We start from the raw sequence: 19,415 nt of genomic DNA on the forward strand, positions 1-19,415 counted from the left end.
TTCTGTTGCTGTGATAAACACCATGACTAACAGCATCCTGGGAGCAAATGGTTTATTTCATCCTAAGAGTCACAGTCCATCACTGAGGGAGACCAAGACAGGAATTCACAGCAGAAACCATGGAAGAATGGTGCCTACTAGCTTGCTTTTCTTGCCTTGCTCACCTGCCTTTCCTATGCAGCCCAGGCCCACCTGCCCAACAATGACTTGGCTCACAGTGGGCAGGATGCCCCTGTGTCAACTGGTGATTAGTATTTACTCAGCCAAGCTTTCCTCTTCCCACTGACTCTAGCTTATATCACATTGGCAAAATCTACCCAGCACTATACCATGACTTGCTCGGACCCGCCAGCGATATCAATAATGACACAGAGACTTATTAATGTTTTTAGGCCTTAGCTGGGCAGTCTTCTTACTACTCTATCCCGACTAATCCTAGCGTATGTCCCACCACTTTCGCTGGGCTTCAGTGAGCAAGAGATGGGCCATGGTGGTAGTTAATTTTGACTGCCAACTTGACTCAATTGAGTGACGTCTGGGAGATTCATAAAGCACACATCTGAGTATGTCGAAAGGTGTTTCCAGAAAGAATTATTGCCACTTTAATTTTGTCAAATCCTACTCTTAATGACGAATCTTAAATGTTTTAACCTTCCTTGTAACCCACCACCCACCAGAGGTAGTGAAAAAGAAAGGATATGGGAGGGGTGGCGGGGGGCATTGGACCAGCCATCTGCCCAATGTCCCTATCTCTGCCTGTCAGTTCCACCTTCCACTTCCTGCCCAGCTATTTGCCACCAGATCTCTATTAAAGCCAATCAGATACAATTATAAATTGCCTTCAGCAGGTGAGGAAGGAACAGATATTTACAAAATATGAGAGTGGTGATGAGCCATTAGTTCTGCCAGTACAGAATTAACAACTGAATATACAGAGACACACCTTCATACAGTGAGCCCAGCACATGACTATTTGCTTCTATGAAAACCCCAGAAAGAAAAGCAGACCTGTTTTCTCTGACTACTTTTTGATTTGTTGATTAACTTTGTGATGTTGAAGGGGCCCTAAGTTCTGAGAATAAGAAAACTTTCTTCTTTGGGCCAGTGGGGCTGGTGTAATGGGAAGGCCTTTGTCTTATTTGCTTCTTTTCACTGTTCTGTTAATTTGGACATGGAGAACTATTGCCTGATTACGGTCATTTTCTGTCCAGGTAACCCATGTTCATGTTTCAGATTTAAGCTCAGGAGTTACTTGCCCTAGGGAGGTTTTTTTTCCCCCTTTCCCAACATGTCATGTAAAGTTAATGATACTTCCTGTGAACTCTTTGTACACTTGTCCAGTTCACCTCTCACCCCACTACAGGTTTATCTTCAGTCTTCACACAAGAGTCTGAGTCCCTAGGTGGCACGGGAACCTGCCCTGAACATCTCCCGGCTCAGCCTCCTGGCCCACAGGCATGCTCTCACTGTGACCCAGAGCATAGCCTGCTCTACCCTTCTCCTGGTCATAACTACTTCGCTCTTCCTCCACTTCTGCAGCATTCTTCCACCCCTTGTGTCCTCAGTGTCTTCAGCATGCTGCTTTGACACCCAAGCACATTTTACACTTACTTTCTGCTTAAGAAACCTTTTTTCATCCTGCTGTTTTCTATGAGAGCTCCTTCTGTTTATGGTTTCATTATGCTCTTTCCCTTTCACATTTGCAGCTCTACACTGTAAGCTCGTTAGATGGAGACCTGCCTTGGTCTGTGTCTAAACACGTAGCTGTTCACAAAATATATACTAGATGAATGATCTGGGTTTGATCTTTTTTTTTTCCTGTTTCTTTATTGGTTTTATTTTTTTTATTAGATATTTTATTTATTTACATTTCAGATGTCATTCCCTTTCCCCATTTTCCCCTCCCTAGAACCCCCCTATCCCATTCCCCCTCCTCCTTTTTGCTTTTATACCATTTTAATTACATGCATGTGTTAAGGTCAGTTCTAGGTTGAGGGTCTAGCAATACAATAGATGCAAATAGTCAAGGAACAAGCAAGACAATAAACATAAATAGTCAAAGAACAAACAAGGCATTAAACACAATTACATGAACACTCCCTTGATCACTGTTTCTAAGGGCTTATCAGGATGACCAAAATATCTGAGCCTACTTCCTTGTCCTAGCCCAAAGTCATTTTTATGTCTGAAGACTGCTTCCTTGTTCTAGCCTAAAATTTAGATTTCTGTCTGAAGTTACTTCGTTCTAGCCGAAAATTTAGATTCCTGCCTGAAATTACTTCTTTGTTCTAGCCTAATGTCAGCTTCCTGCCTGAAGCCTACTTCCTTGTCTTTGGCCAATGTCATATTCCTGCCAAGCAGCCCATTTCCTTGTCCTTGGCCCATGTCAGATTCTTGCCAACCTTCCCCAAAGGCTCTCCGCCTCTCCCTCTTTTTAATTTCATTAAGAAGACTGAGCCTGTCTTAGGTTGTTCTGATAACCGTTGTGGAATATGCATTATTCAAAGCAATGCATTTCTGTCTTAGGGTAGTATGGCTCTGTGAAGAATCTTACCTGTCCTTGGCTTGCCAGCCTGTTAATTTAATAACTCTGTCTGGGGGTCCATTTGGGTTTGATCTTTCATATTACATTTGGAGTTTTCTTGTGAGGGGAGCCCATAAAAAGATGGCCAAGAAGTAGGTACAGTTAAGGTGAAGCTTTAAATTGTTTAACTTGCTGGAGATTATGAGATAGGCTCCAAGTAAGCATGAAGGCAATGAGGAAGTCTGAAGGGTCAGACACTTGAATGTGATGCACCATTGGTCATGAATCAGTACAGTAAAAGATAGAACCAAAGGTTTTACACACCATCAGCCTGAATTCCTAAGAGAAATCCATTGTCCATTATAAACACACATATATGTGCATTTCTAGTGGATCAGGCTGTAAAATGCCAAGGTGATAGGCATCAGAACCTGATCCAGAATAACAGCAACAAAGGGGAAGGACCATGCATCACAGGAGGATTAGCAGGCCTGGAACAGCCTGCTTAGGGGGCTCAAACAAAACAAGCAGAAGGCAAAGAAACTTGGGGAGTTATGTTTCCATTAATCTACCTGGAGCTGGTTTTCTGCTTTACAGGATGCCACAGTAGTTTACTCTTTGAATGCTAAGTGTCAACCTGTTTGACCTATGATGCCACTGTGGTTTGGTTGTGGTTTGTCTGTCAGAGGGACTGTACTGAAGACTTGGTTCTCAGGGTGGTGGTGGGACCCTTAAGAGATGGTGCCTTTGTTAAGTCACTGGGGCATGTTCCCAGAAAAGATTATGGGATCAGTTAATAATAAGAGTGAGCATGGCCCCAGTACACCCTCTGGCTTCCTGCTCGGTGATAGGACTTTTCCCTTCCCATAAGTTTCTTCCCTTGTCATGAGATACCCATGAGAGCTTAGCTGATATAGGCACCATGTCCTATCATTTCCAAAACTGTGAGCTGTAGCTCTCTTTTCTTTATAATGTTTACCCTCCTCAGATAGTTTGTTATAGCAATAAAAACAGATTGTTAAAGATGTATTTAGACAAGTATTGTTTCAAAGAGGACCTTGTAACACACTGTTTAAATTTTTTTTTTGAGGACTTCATGTTGAGTGGTTTGCATATAATGTAACCAATGATCTTCTTCTTGACAGTAAGAAATTTTATTGTTTATTTTTTTTGTTTTTTTGTTGAAAATGACTTTTACCCTTTACAAAAATATACTGATAATATTGTACATCTCAGCCATAATTACATCTTAGTGACCAGATACAGGCTCGTCTCTGTCTTTCCACGGGGTTTCTTAGGAGTTCTCATGTGCTCTAAACTAGACTACCTTTCTAAGTTAGTTAATGCATTAAGCTCATCTTACCTTCAGAACACCCCTGTGAGGGAGAAAGCATCATTTCTCCTATTTCACAGGGAAACATACATAAATGTATCCATCTGCTCAGTGAGGCACTGAGCTCCGCTAGTCACTCCCAGACAGCCCACTCTTTCTAGGGCCTACATTCCTGCCTGTGATTTCTGCAGCTGAACCAGAGTTGAGATTGGCACTGTGGGCATCATGGAATATCACAGAGACATTCTAGGAGTCTAGTGTTTGCTTATCATTGAGGTTTACTTGTTCAAGTAAGGATGCAAAGCTACTGGAAACGGGAGCACTGAGAAGTGGGCTGAGGCTCTAATGACAGTCAAGAGAGAGGCGGCCATGGCCATGGCCATGATCTTTAGGAAGGCTTTGGTTTGACTGCATTCCTGAGTACAAAGGAGAATGCAGATTGGGCCTGTCTGTGACTATTCCCTAGTTACGATGCTAAATTGCTCTTCTAAACTGTATTGACTTACCATTATCCAAGGCCACTTGCTTCCATGAGTAAAGTCCCCAGTCCTGTTTTCACATATAAGTCAGTGACCTGGAGTGATTTTAGCTTTGCAATTTATTATGTGACCTAGGGCAAGTAATTCAGCATCAGGTTTCTTGTCCATGAAATAGGAGCGTAATACTCGCCCCACTGGTCATAAGGAGCAGTTGAATAAGATTGCATTTCCAGTCCTTGGCATCACTTAGCGTGAAGTCCTATGATTAGTAGCTCTGACTGTCACTGTTTTGGTGGCAGGCTTCAGGAACCAATATAAATCCTCCCTTTAGAGTTTAAGAGTCCAAGGTCTCAAAGAGTTGTACCTCATGGACCATGGCCACCATTCTGGTTCATGAAAGCTTTATAGACACAGACGCCCCCCATGCATTCTTATCACATCAGACTTCTTGTAAAGGAAAAAACAAGGACACCATCTTGTTTTTAAAATTATAATGTCTGTATGCATGCTTCAGAAATAGATGCAGAGCAGAAAAGCACTTAGGAATCTAATCTATTTCCATTACTAATATTCATTTCTCTATGTAACAGTGCACTTCCTCACCATACACACAGTTTCTTAAAAGATAGCTTTTAATGCTGGTGACAGGTTCCAGCCAGCATTTAACCTGATTCTAACCTTGAGAAATTGGATTATACAGTAGTCTGCCAGTCTTACTTGTTGCTTGCCTAAATCAGGGTTTCAAATAGCAAGAGGAAATTAAAATTTTATTTATTTTATTTTAATCTATTACTGCTTAATTCAGTACCTTTAGACACAAAAATCTAATAATCAGAGCAATGCTGACATTTCAAGAGTCAGTTTTTAAAATGTTAATAAAAGAAGTACCCCTTTGAGCCAGTGATGGATAGGGATTATGTAGGAATAATGTGTGAAATGGGGGTGGGGGTGGGTGTTAGCCAGGCAGTAGTAAACTAGCTGAGGTAAGGAGGAGAGGGAGCATATACTTTGATGAGGCAGTAAACATGATGGAGCATGCCTACAGCTGCAGCTCCATGGCGTTATGCAAATGAAGCCAGAGCAACGCCGCTGTTTTTAATGTTGTCTGCTATCAAAGGACACACACAACAGCCCTACAGTAAACACAAACAGCTCAGCAATGTATGAAGGAGTCACAAGCTGTGAGGCTGTGTTGTTTTAGTGTGGGTCATGTAGACATTTATTTCCTACTCAGGAGAAGAATTCCTATGAACAAAATTGGAATATGAATGTTCCAGATTCTTCCTAAGCACCCTCGGCTGCCCATTTCAGACCTCAGTGACTGGAGGCCTGATGTCACGTCAGAAAGTACAGTGGATTCTAAGCTCTTCTATGCTTGCTCTCCCTTCTGGCTGTCCCATAACCAACCCTGTCTTAATAGAGTCATTTGTCATCTAGTCTGCCTCTGTCAATAATGAATTTCCCCCTTTTAATTATTTAAAGAGAAAATATATGCCATGCCATATATATATATATGACAAACTAAATATATTATTCATATATATACATACATGAATAACATGTATATATGTATATTTACACATAAATATATATACATAGAAATGTGTATATATATTGACTTCCATGTGAGACCATAGTACACATGCATACACAATGACAACAATGTTAATGATAAATACAATCAATTAAGTACAATACTCATAACAAATCTCAAAACCTGATAAAATATTTTTGTACACCTTTACACATTTTGACATTAGATAAGGTGACTTCCAAACTACACTCATGGTCAGATACTGTCTAGGGCAGAACTATCCAATGGAAATACAATGTAATCCACAAATGTAACTTTAAAATTTTGGGTAGCTATCTTTTTTAATGTAAAAATGAAACAAAGCAGGTAAAATTAAGTTTAACAATACATTAAAAATACCATTTTAATATGAAATCCATTTAAAAATCATAAAAACTAATCCAAAGGAATTTTTTAAAAATGTGTGTATGTATGTGTGTGTGTGTGTGTGTGTGTGTGTGTTTGTAAGCGTGTGTGCACACATGTATAAAGTGTGGTTGGGAAATTTGTATTCCATGATGCCTGTGTGGACATCAGAGAACCACTTGTGGAATTGGTTCTCTCCTTCTGTCTTATATGGATTCTGAGAGTTAAACTCAGGTTGTCAGGTGTGCCTTTACCCACTGAGCAACCCTGCCACCCTTCCCCGAGGAATCCTTATTATTTAGTAAGAAGAAAACAAGAGTTTGCAAAAATAGGCCGATTGTCTGAATAGGCAGATTGTAGAAGCTGACCTACAAATGACCAAAATCACATTTAAAATGTGCTCAGCTTCCCTCAGAATCACGGCCATGCAAATTCAGACCATGGCAGTAATGGTATCTGGGTAGGATCTAATACTCAGAATTTAAAAAAGAAATATGAAAGCATATATGAAGGCTTATTTATAATATTGAAAGCTTAGAAGTAGCCCATATAGTAATAGGAGAGTGGATTACAGGATGTTGGGGCTCCAGGAAAATGTATTACAGTAAGTGGCTTAACTAGGTTTATCTCATGGAAAGAAAATAATTCTCTTGTATGATTGCATTCCTATCAAGTCTAAGATCAGATAAAATTAGTTTACAGTGTTATAAATCAGGTCTGTATGTTTCTTTGAGAAGTATTTTCAAGGGTATATAAGGAAACACCTAGAGTCCTGCCATTGTTTTTTCTCTTAACAGAACCTTGGTAACATGAGTGTACTTATCTCAAAAGTCTATACAGATATCCACTTCTAACTCGTGTACTTATATGTATGATATACTCTGATTAAAAACTTTAAAGATAAATAACTTATAAAGTTCCAGAAATATTTTTCTCTTCTGACTGAGTCACTGGCAGCCTGGATTTCATACCCTATAGACTGTCTCACTGCCAGTGTTCAGTAGCCACACGTGACTACAGGCTACTCTTGATAGGCTGTGTAAGTGAGTCACCTTAGACGTCTCAGGTCCGCACTGCAGCGTTAGGTAAGAGCAGGAGACCCCCCCTTTCCCGGAGCTTGTCATAGTCGCCCGTACCTCCTTTGTTTTTATGGACAGTTTACATTTGAGGTAGACGGTTGTTTTGCTAGTCTGTGGATGCCTATTATATCATCATCTCGGCCATTTGTTCTTAATGTTTTATTACCATTCTTCTCATGATCGCCTTTTTTTTAAAAGTTTTTAATTATGTGCAAGGCAGGGAGGAGTGGGGGTTACTTGCACCTTAGTGCGGGTGCCCACAGAGGCCGTAGGAGGGCACTGGTCCCCAGGAGCTGGAATTACAGGTAGCTGGGCTTGGAGCCATCTCCTCAGCCCCATGGTCACCTAGTTTTTTGAAGACAACTTTTTACTGAGTTGCAACATGCCTACCTAAAAGGTACAGTTGTAAGTGAATAGCTCAAGTAATTCTTACACGATGAGCATAATTATTGTCTGACGTCAAGAAACAGGGCAACTGAATGCCCTGAAGTAAATATATAGATTTGATCACTGATTTTTAAATCAAAATGTGGAGAATATGGAATGGGGAAGGGGCAATGTCACCAATAGATGGTCTGGGGACAACTGGGTATCCGCATGAAAAGAATTAAGTTAGATCACTCTATACAACTTCAGCTGGTCTAAAAGCATAAATATATGTTGTGAGAGAGCAAAGCCCCCCCCCCATCTGTGTATGTGACAAGGGCGTCGCAGCTAGGGTTCCTAACGCTGCAGTGAAAGATGGCCAAAGCAACTGGGGGAAAGGGTTTTTTCTGTCTTACACGTCCTCATCACAGTCCATCACTGAGGGAAGTCAGGGCAGGAGCCTAGTCAGTAACAGAAGCAGAGGCCAACCGCAGAGGAGCACTGCCTACTGATTTGCTTAGTCTGCTCTTTTCTATAGCCCAGGACCGCCTGCCCAGGGTTGGCACTACCCCCAATGAGCTAGGTTCTCACTAGAAAATGCCCCCCAAACTTGCCTGCAGGCTAATCTTAAGGAGGTGTTTTTTCTCTATTATAATTTCTTCTTCCTAAGTGTTTGTGTCAACTTGACAAAAACCAGCATAAGGGGCTACTATCCAAAATACATAAAGAACCTAAAACCCAATTGCAAGGAAAAAGGTGCAAAAAGGCAAACAAGTGCCCATCATGTGTACGAATGTCCAACATTACTAACTGTCAGGCATGCAAAGGAAAAGCACTGGAGCACTGTGTTTCGGGGGATGCTGTACAACAGATAAAGACAGGCTTGAGAGAAGTATAGAAAGGGTCCTCCTGCACATGGCCTGTGGAAATGTCAGCTGCTATAGCTCTCTGGGATCATAGAGAGCTGGTTTAAATTTTTCAAGATTTTGTTTTTAACTATGTGTATATGTGTTGGGGTGGTATGAGCACACGAGAGTACAGGTTTCCATGGAGGCCCGAAGAGGATGTGTGAGCTGGAGTTACAGGCAAGCATAAGCTGTAAATTACAGGCAATTGACAAAGGAGTTGTCACCCACACTCCAGTTGTCTGCAGGAGCAGAATTTGATCGTAACTATGGAGCCATCTCTCCACACTTGAAAATTACTTTTCAGTTAAAGAGCAAAGCCGTATGATCCAGCATCCCCACTGCTCTATACACATCCTCTGGAAATAAAGTAAGCATGCACTCCCAAGTTCTTTACAGTATTGTTCACAGAAGCCAAGCTATGAGACCATCATAGCTTGAGGAAATAAAGAGCACTATTTATATGCTTAGTGGGTTAGTGTTCAGCCTTTAAGAATCGAGTTGCTTCAGCAATATAGATAAATCTGGAGGACATTGTTTAAAGTGAAATAAGCCAGGCACAGAAAGACAAATACTCCATGATTTCAGTTACATGTAAAATCTAAGAGTGCTGAACTCACAGGGGTAAGGAATCAAAAGGTGGTTATCAGAGCTGGGAGGAGGGCAGGGTGATAGCTCAAGCAAGAAAGATGTTAGTCATGGATACAACACTTCAAAGTAAACAGAGCGATACTAGTAACCCAGAGCCTCCTGCCCACAGGCTCATGGGAACCCAGCTTCTAAAGCTGGACTCTGGCCTGTCTGTGAGCTTTCTGTGACTGGGGTGACGTAGTGCTTGTCTTTATGAATAGTGTGCCTGGATCATGATCACAAAATTCACTTTAGGCGCTTGACTGGCTGCCATCCCTTGACTCACTGTACTGTGAGGACATACAAGAATGTGTGATTTGTTGGGTCATTTTCCAGCTCTTGTGCTGTGATTGTATTGACATCTGTACGGGTACGTTACCTGGAGTGCGCTGTAGTCTAACTCAGGTGGATGTGGCCCAATAGTTTGACAGAATGGCTGAAACAAAAGGAGCTGCTCCTCATCACAGCCCGGGGTTGTCCTCGTTGGTTTTGTTTTGGCCATGCTGATGCTCGTCTCTGTCTACTCAGGTGCTTTGGCTGTCTTCATTGGTAAAGCAGTCACAATGCTCTTACCTGGTTCTCATCATGCCATCCAAGTCTCCCTTTCCTTAAATGACGTCTGCTTGTTCCTTAGTCTTATTAAAGTCTTATTTAATAAAAGTGCTTAAGCTTATCTCTAGTGTTTGTGTCTGCCTTCGAGATGGCAAGTGTACTCCTCAGAGTGTTGTTTTGCCTTTCACACTTAGCTTCTTGTCTGCGTGAAGTTAGTGTTTGTATGGTGTAAATGGTGGGCTAAGATACGCTAGTTTCCACATGGCCACCAGTTAACATGGAAACACTGCGTCGTTCCCATTACAGAGCAATGACATTCATGCATAGGGCTATTCTGGGCTCTGTGATGTTCCCCTATAGCCAGCTTTGTTGCTGTTGTTGTTTGTCGTTGTTAATATTGAGTCAAAGTGGTAAATAGGTGAAGTTCCTGAGACAGAGATTCTCAGTCAAGTGCAGTAGTTTCCTCAGGTGAACAAGCAATATTAGGCATTTACACTTACGCTGGAAAACAGGACATCTTGTTAGTGCAAGAGGAAGTGTTGTTGGCTCTCAGTGTTTTGTTTCCTTTTCTTTTTTATTTCGAGTTTGTGATTTGCCTCCTTGTCAGTAAATGGTGCTTTATATATCTAATGCATATTTATGCTTTATATATGTGTGTTTATGTTTTAGCACATGTATGCTATAGTATTATTATGTCATTCTCACTATAAAATATAAAATTGATACTGCAGAAATCATAAAACAGATACTAGAACAAAAATTATTTTCTTCTGTGTCAGCTGAGGCAGGTGGGTTATGTGTGTTAATTATTTTGGTACGCTCAGTCAACAGTAGTTGACTTCGCTCATGCTGCATGGCTATTTTCTCTGTATCACACTTAACTATGGCATTGGTACTAACAGAGCAGCCGCTGTCAGAACACCAAGGCAAAGACGACAGAATTGGGGGTTTGTCCCTAAATCTTGACTGTGGCATGAGTACTTCTGTATACATTTCATTGGCCTAGTCAGACTACATAAGCTCACATGATTGGATAGGGGGAAATTTCCTGACCTTGTGCCCAGGAGGAGAGCTGGATCCATTTTAGACCACTGATCACCTCCCACATTATCGATTTTGAAGCACATGCCCCTGAATTTACGTTTGTCTAAGAAAAATATACAGGCAAGACAAACTCATTGTCTTTTCCCATAAAGTCATGCCGTTTTAAAGCTCTAATTAAAATTACTCTGAGTATCGGCATAGAGACCTCTCCTTTCAGAGCCGTTCCATCTCCAGCTCTACCTTGAACACTAGCCCATTGAGGACTCACGTGGACCTGCAGCTTCTAGCAGGAGACATGGACTTCCTACTCATGATTAAATACTTATATTTCTTTCCTTGTTTTTGCCTGGCTTTTCTATAACTTTAAGGTCAGATCTTTCCTCCAAGAAATCTTTCCTGTCTGTTTCTGAAGTAGATTAAGACTTCTCCATTCTGTTCTCTCATAACACTCTGTCCTTTACTTCCAGGACAGATCTTTTTGTTCAATCCATTTCTTCAATTACAGTGTGAGCTTTCATGCTCTGCTCACCCCACTGCGTGCTCTCCCTTGGGTCTAGCCCAGTTACTGTGTAAGTGCACATTAAATGCTTTTTGGTTATATCAGTGTATTTTATGTCTGTGACATTTATGCAGTCTGCAGAGAATGTGTCTGGGGTATTTCTGTAGTCCACAGAGGACAGTTGCCTCATGAGAAACGAATCACATAAACGGCAGGCACACTCATACCACACCTCTGTGCCATGGGGGCTGAAAGCTGCCAGGGTAAGAATGCTTTTCCTGTTCTCCCTAAATTAAAATACAGCACACCTAGGTTTCCACTTTCTTAAGTGTTTTTGTGTTCTCTTTTACTGAGTAATGGTTTTTGTGTTAAGTTGAAAGCTTTACAGTCAGGGTGTACATGACATTCAACATAAATGGTACTTAGATCGCCCAGGTGACAAGGACATTATATATTCACAGTCACTAGTCACACAAGGCCTGGGACACTACGCCGTGCCCTCTTCTAGCTTTCTGGAGGTGGTACTAAATTCCCAAGACACGGGGTGGTTCATGTTTTGATACTTTGCATCAGCAGAAGAGTGAGTATGAGACACTTTGGAAAGCTGTGCTGCACAGGACCCCTTCACTGCTTGTCTTCATTCCCGTGTGTGAGGACAGCCTTCATCTTCTCTGCTCCTCCGTCCAGGAACAATAATAAATGGTATCGCCTTTCTGTCTATCGGAGTCACTGTGGGCTTCGAGTGCTGTTCTTCATTTAAGATGCAAATGATGTACTAATCTCCTACAGTGATGGCGTTATGGTGGAGCAGATAGGATGGCACAGACATGCTTATCTCTGTGTTCTCACGGCGTGCCCTGCATTCTTCTTCCACGGAGAGCCACTGTTTCAGTCTGTATGAATGCGAGAGTGAAAGGTGCGTGGATGCCGATGATATTTGCAGAGCCTGTTATCTGCTTACTCAACGGTACTATTGAATAATAATATTTCTTAGAGATTTGATTTATGCCTAAAGCCAGGGAAACTGAGAAAAAAGATGGGAACTGTAGATGAAATGTTAAAATTTTACTCAAATAGCAGCAGTAAGAGCTGAGGTGAATCTTGTGCTAGCTTCAGTTTTCTCCATTGCAGGATGGGGATGATAAAACACCCACTTAACAGTGTTCTTATGTGAAGAAAGTAACACCTTCCAAGAGCTTATTCTAGGACATGACTTAAAAGAGCTCCGAGGGTGTACGCTGCGCTGTAAGAGCTTTGTCCTCTGTTCTCTTCTTCTCTCTCCCTTCCTGTTCTGCAACACATTGTCATCACTGCACACTTCGGCCCACCACCTCTTTTGTAGCATCTTTTCAGCTTCAGAAGTCTGTTGTTTCTTGTCTCTGATGAGCATTAATCCTGTCCTGTCTTCTGATTTGTCACTGCTCTCATTGCTGTGACCAAGATGCCCAGAAGAATGAAAAGGAGAGATTTAAGTTGGTCCCGAGCTCTGAGGGTCCAGCCCACAGTTGCTTAGCTCCATGTGGTTGGGGGGCATGCAGAGGAAAAAGCTTTCACTCTCTTAGGCAAATACGGAGTGAGATGGGAAGGGGAGAGACACACAGACAGAAGGAGACAGACAGAAACTGAAGAGGCTGGAGAAGGATAGCAGGTTACCCCTGCCAAGGGCCATTCCAGTGATCCCATTCTTTCAGCTGGACCCCACTTCTAAGAGTTGCCAACACCTCCTAAAACAGCAGCAGCTGGGCAGCAAGCTTTCACTACAAGAGCCTCTGGGAGACTGAATATTCGAAGCATAAGAGCATCTGAGCCTGACCTTCTGAGGCTACCAGACAGGTCTAGCTCGCTACATTTCTGCTGCCTTGGCTCTGCTTCTGACTGTTTGTGTCGCAGACATCACTGCCTGTTCAGTGATGACCTGCAAACACAATCTGAAGAAACAGTTATCTCCCAAGTAACTCAAAGGTTGTTCTTGTCATTCTTCCCAGGCCAAGCATTCTAGTTCCCATTTCTCCCCTTTAGCATTCCTCACTACATTAGTTACCACCCTCACCTCTCACTAGCCTGAGTCCCAGGAGAGCAGAGCACCCTGCCTTATTCACCATTGTGTCGTGAACTAGTAGGTGCTCAGCAAAAATGTGTTTAAATCATATACTACGATATGCTGAATTTTATTTCAATTTCAGTGTGTTTGTATTATTCTAGGTTCTTGGCCTTGTCCAAAACATGAGTGTCTTCCAGTGTCCAAAATGTAAACACAAAACTCATATTTTTGGTGCTGATGGTGCAAGAAAACTAGCACAGACCCTTGATCTTGATGTTCTAGGTAAGACCTTAGACTCCTCTTTCACAGGGCAAATTACAAGAGGGGAAATGGCAGTGGGGTCTGGTAATGGGGAATCGGTAAGTAGTTGCTTGGAGCTTTGCATCTTTAAAGTGTTAAATAGTTCCACTGCATGCCTTAAGCTCTGCTGGGCACCTGTGAATAGGCTTTTTCTATAGGCTATGATATAACCTCTATGATAGGCAAAGACAGCCTGTAGATTCAGTGTGAGGAGACAGATGTAGTCTGAGCACCATAGATTAAAGTCATGTTTAAAGGATGGTAGTTAGCTTGGTTGCAGCATTGGATGTAGACATTACTGTATACGTAGGTGTATGTGGCCATGCTCACTGTGTGTTACAGCACAGTCTCTAACAGCATGTCCTTGGATTATGTGCAATGCCTTCATGAGCTGCTCTTTGCTTGTCAGCCTTTCAGCTGCACAGTATCTCCTCCTGCTCTGTTGTGATATGTGATTACCATTTCTATAAAATACGGCAGGCGGATTTTTATTTTATTATATATATTGTATATATTGTTCATAGCACTGAATCAAAGAATTAAGTAGTTTAGGAGGAGAACAAAAATCATGTGATAAGTGAAAAAATAAACAGATTTTGAGTAAAACATGCTTTTTCAAAAAATCCACAAGCAATCTCTAGATGTTTAAGACAACTTGTTTTTCTATTGTAATTGTGAATGGGCTTCTGTTCTGGGCAAAGACAGATGTTACTAGCTATAGATAGTTGAAAATTAAGATCTTTTAGAGATGAAAGAATTTCAAAATATTCTCTGTTATAATACATTTCTGAAAGTTAATGCTAAATATATTATTGTTATTATTCATTTCACTGTAGCACCAACTACAATACCAGGTGAATGCTAATGATATATTTTGATACATTACTGTAATTATAGCCATTAATTATATTCTGAAACTGTTTTTTACTTAACTAACCTAGAAAGTTCAATTTTCCAAATCTACATAATAACATAACAGATTGACTTTCCCTTATATAATAAAGTAAATGTATAATTATAATGGCATTATTGAATTATGCTGGTGGTTTAATTCCTAACTTAGAACAAGCGGGACAGGATTGTAAGTCATTTATTAGATGCTGAAGCCTCGTAGCCCGGAAGTTGTTTGTTAGGCAGTGGCTCACGACTGTGTGATGCCCTAAAGAGTGTCAGTAGTGAGCACTGGACCTGCCGTAGATGAGAGCTCAACACTGTCACAGGAAAGGTAACTCGGGGTTCCTGTTCGTCTACTTAATGTAGTCAGGGAACCCCAGAGAGCCCAGGGACTGCAGCAAGAGGTCTGCTAATAAAGAGGGTGGGACTAGGGATGAGGGACTGAAGACAGGAGAGCTCGCTCAGCTGAGGTTCTGCTGTTCAACATCTCTGCCCCCATTCTTTTATGACCTGTTGGGTTGCTTATTCCTAAAACAGCTCTTGGGATATTTTAAACTGTATTTGAAAATATATTTTTGTCATGTGTGTTAGGGTGAAGGGGTGTGGTACATGTGACATTGTGTGCATGTGGAGGTCAGAGAACAACTTTCAGGAATTGATATTCTCCTTCCATGGTGGAAGTTCCTGAAATTGAACTCAGGCAAGTGTCTTTACTGGCTGAGCCATCCTCCGGCCTGCAGTGGTTCTTTAGACCATTATCCGTACGAACCCAGTTGATGCATAGTAGTTAACTCTCACGCCACTACAGAGAACGAGCCACCCAGCATCTGACACGTGCCCTGACTCTTTTACTCTTTTCTAGGATGCTCTTCCCTCCCAGCCTGTTCCTTGGGCTTTATTCCCATTTTTATTGTGGCTCCATAGTCTTCTGTGCCTGCATGTAGCGTTATGACTCTGGATGGCAAATACCGTGTCAGTAGGTGATTGTGTGAAATGCAGGGTTGGCCTCTTTTACTTCATTTCTGCAGCGGAAGGGAAGCGATTCAGGTTTCCTTGCTCTTCATAAATCAAGATAAAAATGTTTCTGGGTTTCTAAACACTTTATGTGACATTTACCCTATCTGCCCTGTGAGAGTCCCTACAGTTTTATATTGATCTGTAGAAGGGACACCAAATTTGCTGCAAAGATAATCCTTAAATGGTTATTAAAATAATCTTATATTTTGTAATTTGGCTGGCAGGATATTATATTTGTCAGGATTCTCTAAAGGAACAGAAGAGAGGGGGGGAAGGAAGGAGAGAATGTGCATAGTTTATTAGAATAGCTTACAGTCAGGCTAGTCTAACAATGGCTCTCCCTCTCTCTCCCTCTCCTCCTCCCTCCCTCCCTTGTGCACACTCCCTCCCTCCCTCCCCCTCCCTCCCTCCCTCCCTCCCTCCCTCTCTCTCTCTCTCTCTCTCTCTCTCTCTCTCTCTCTCTCTCTCTCTCCTTATACCAAAAGGCTAAGAATCTAGTAGTTGTTCAATTAACAAGTCTGGATGTCTCAGCTGGTCTTCCATCTATACTAGAATCCTGAAGAAGTAGGTTTTAATACCAGCAAAGTAATTCTTCAGGAACAGAATAGATGAACTTGCCAACAAGAGTGAAGGAAAACTGGCAAAAAGCAGAAATTACCTTCCTCTGTGTCCTTTTATATGGGGTTCCAGCAGAAGGCATGGCCAGATTTAGGGCGGGTCTTCCCACCTCACGTGATCCAGTCAAGCGGATCTCTCGCAGTTGTGTCCAGCTGCTTGGGTTTTAGTTGGCTACTGATATAATCATGTCGACAACCAGGATTAGCATTTGGGTATCTAAGAGAGCGAAGCTTGAATGAGCAGAGCATATATAGCAAGGTACGCGTGTGAAAATGTTATAAGGAAGCCTATTTATAATAACTGAAAAACATAAAATAACTGGTTAAAAAGAAATACAATAGCACAGTTGGCTGATACCTGTCTCTCTGCCATGCCATGTGTAATAAATTACAGTGTTTTGCGTATTTATATTGCTGTTGAGGGTACTGTGTGACATGAAATGCCCATTTAAGCACACATTTTGGTAGCCTGTGCAGGAGTCTGGGGTACTTGTGAGAACACTCTGAGGCACAAGGTAGTTGTACTTAAGACTCCATTTCCTGCATTTGAGTCCTCAGCCTTCAGGAGACTGGCTGAAAGCACTCTACCCTTAAGTTCTCCCACCTCCTGGGACAGCATTGTCAGATGCACACAGCTGCTCCCTGGCAGTGCTTCCCAGGAACACACCAGGCTCACAAGCTTCTGTGTCATGCTCCATGGGTTAGTGGATAGTAAGAAAAAGCAATGTCTCAAAAGTAGGCTGACACTGGGATACATATCTGACTTACTTTTTAAGTGTTTCTATTATACTTTCTCTATGATTGTGTATATGTGTATGCATGCAGGTACCGTGGCACATATGTGGAAATCAGAGAACAACTTGAATGTTGATTTTCTCATTATACCACATAGGTGCTGGGAATCAACCTTGGGTCATGAGGTTTGGGATCAAGCACCTTTACCTGCTGAGCCATCTTGCCAGCTCCTGCCTTACTAGCAGCTGTCTTCACGCACTCATCCAGCAACACCATGAAGAGTCTTTGGGACTCTTACCTCAGCATTCTTTCCTCATTCATCTCCTTCATGGCGTACAACACGATGTGTCTATGTCAGCTATTCCAGGGAAAACCGCTTACAGGTGCCCTCTGAGCTAGCCTTTGCCTCCTGGAGATCTTTAGCAAAGAACAAACCAGGTGCCTCACTTCACGGTTGATTTCCCAGAGCTTGTACATACGTACTTACACACACACACACACACACACACACACACACACACATATACAGGGCGGGGGGCAGGTAGACATAATTCAGCTTAGTTTGAGAAACTTTAGCTCAGATTTTTTTTGTTTCCAAAGACGGAGTAGTGAGATCACGAATGCCCCTGTCAGTTTCTCTGGCTCTCATGTTTTCTCCTGGTCTTCTGCAGGAGACGTTCCCTTACACCTCAGTATAAGGGAAGCTTCGGATGTGGGCCAGCCAGTTGTCTTTTCTCAGCCTGAAAGTGATGAGGTAAGTTACATTTTTCATGTCTTTCTTGTTGTGGGATGTATTCTTTATGATACGCAGAAAGTGAGGGAGATGAGGTCAAGTTTGCTTGTGCACAGGACAAACGTAGACAGAAGCGGCTTACCTTGACTTTAAGGGACTCGTCATGTTGTGTGCTAGGACACAACTGTGGACACAAACTCTCAGCTCAAGAACAGACAGCTAACCTCCCAGCAGTTTTCTCCTGGGGAACCCCATAATGAGAACTCAGAGATTCTCAGCTTGCCGGCTGGCAGCGTCTGACTGCTCGAGATGACACTTTAGTATTACACCCTCAGTGGTTACTGAGAGAGAAGGGAACCTGATGAGAGAAAGGGCGTTCGTGGAGTACTCGATCAGTAGGGATGGGATTTTGTTGTGTTTATTTTAATGACTAGGACTGGGGAGTAGAGCAAAAAAACCTATTAGTGTTTCATCAGCCAGCATCATAAAAGATATAACTGATAGATTTTCAAAGTTGCTAAAGTATGAAAATTTTAGGGATAAAATGTGTTATTGTAATGTTTTCTGAAAAATAGACATGAAACCAGTTACACACATATCTTTTTCCTGCTCAGTCTTACTATTTCATTTGGAAGCCCAGTTATCATCTCTGTGTCTGTGTTCGTAGTTTCTGTGTGCCCTTCCTCTACACCCCAGCCTCCCAGTAGCTTTGTCCTGCACTGCAGCCCTGCCATCATAACAGCTACGCTGCTCGTCCCTCTCCACCCCTCTGCCCTGCTCGTCCCTCTCCACCCCTCTGCCCTGCTTGTCCCTCTCCAACCCTCTGCCCTGCCCGTCCCTCTCCACCCCTCTGCCCTGCTTGTCCCTCTCCACCCCTCTTCCCTGCCCATCCCTCTCCACCCCTCTGGTCTTCTGTGGATAAGAAAGGAAGAGACCCAACCCTGGCTAATACCATGAATAAAGTGAGAGCAGATGTGATCTGGAATCATGAACTGCACAGATTCATCTAGAGTTGCCGTATGGTGGGCACCCAGCGCCTCTCCCTGCCCCTGCCCCTGTCAGCCGATGTGGTGCAGCCGCTGGAGTGTGACCTTTCAGTAAATACAATATGGTGCTTATCAATGTTTTCTTTTTCTGTGCCTTTCCGGGATTAAATTTCCTTTCCAATTTTTCTTTAAAGAGCTTTCAAATAAGCAAAACCATAACTCTTTATTGCTCTCATATTAAAGTATGGTAATCCCAACCATACTTATCAAAGTCTCCTTTCAATATAAAGTACATGAAATGTTTGAAATGAGGATCTTATTAATTATGCACATTAAAATGGCTTCTAAAAGCAGAATATTTAAATGTATTCTACAGTGATTCCTTATAAATAATAGTATTTACTACTAATTTCAATTATGAGTTGAGATTTTAAAATATTTCTACCTGTTTGTTATTGCTTTTTTTTCTTTAAAATGCTCCAAAAATGAGAAGCAATACATTGAATTAGAGAAATATGACTTAACAGAGAACAAATAACAAGCCATTCAAACATCATTTAATTTTAAATGCTAAGCAATAGTATTTGTGGGATTTTTGGGGTTAATGTTTTCTGTAGTCTGATCTATATGTGTGATAAGTGGGTCTCAGTGCTCCTGGGTGATGGTCTGTGTGTGTGATAACTGGGTCTCAGTGTTCCTGGGTGATGGTCTGTGTGTGTGATAACTGGGTCTCAGTGCTCCT

At 42.0% G+C, this 19,415-nt stretch overlaps 1 protein-coding gene across 1 annotated transcript in view; it reads left to right on the top strand.

Annotated features, from left to right (window-relative positions):
* The window catches only part of Nubpl (nucleotide binding protein like), a 176,792-nt gene that overhangs the window by 151,000 nt on the left and 6,377 nt on the right, over positions 1 to 19,415 (top strand). The window contains exons 9-10 of the mRNA XM_028757466.1: positions 13,553 to 13,673; positions 17,626 to 17,708. Coding sequence (XP_028613299.1) covers positions 13,553 to 13,673; positions 17,626 to 17,708 — 204 coding nt within the window. The remainder of the gene's footprint in view (positions 1 to 13,552; positions 13,674 to 17,625; positions 17,709 to 19,415) is intronic.

This window comes from Grammomys surdaster, unplaced genomic scaffold, assembly GCF_004785775.1.
Source record: "Grammomys surdaster isolate TR1022 unplaced genomic scaffold, NIH_TR_1.0 126163, whole genome shotgun sequence".
Classification (NCBI taxonomy): Eukaryota; Metazoa; Chordata; class Mammalia; order Rodentia; family Muridae; genus Grammomys; species Grammomys surdaster.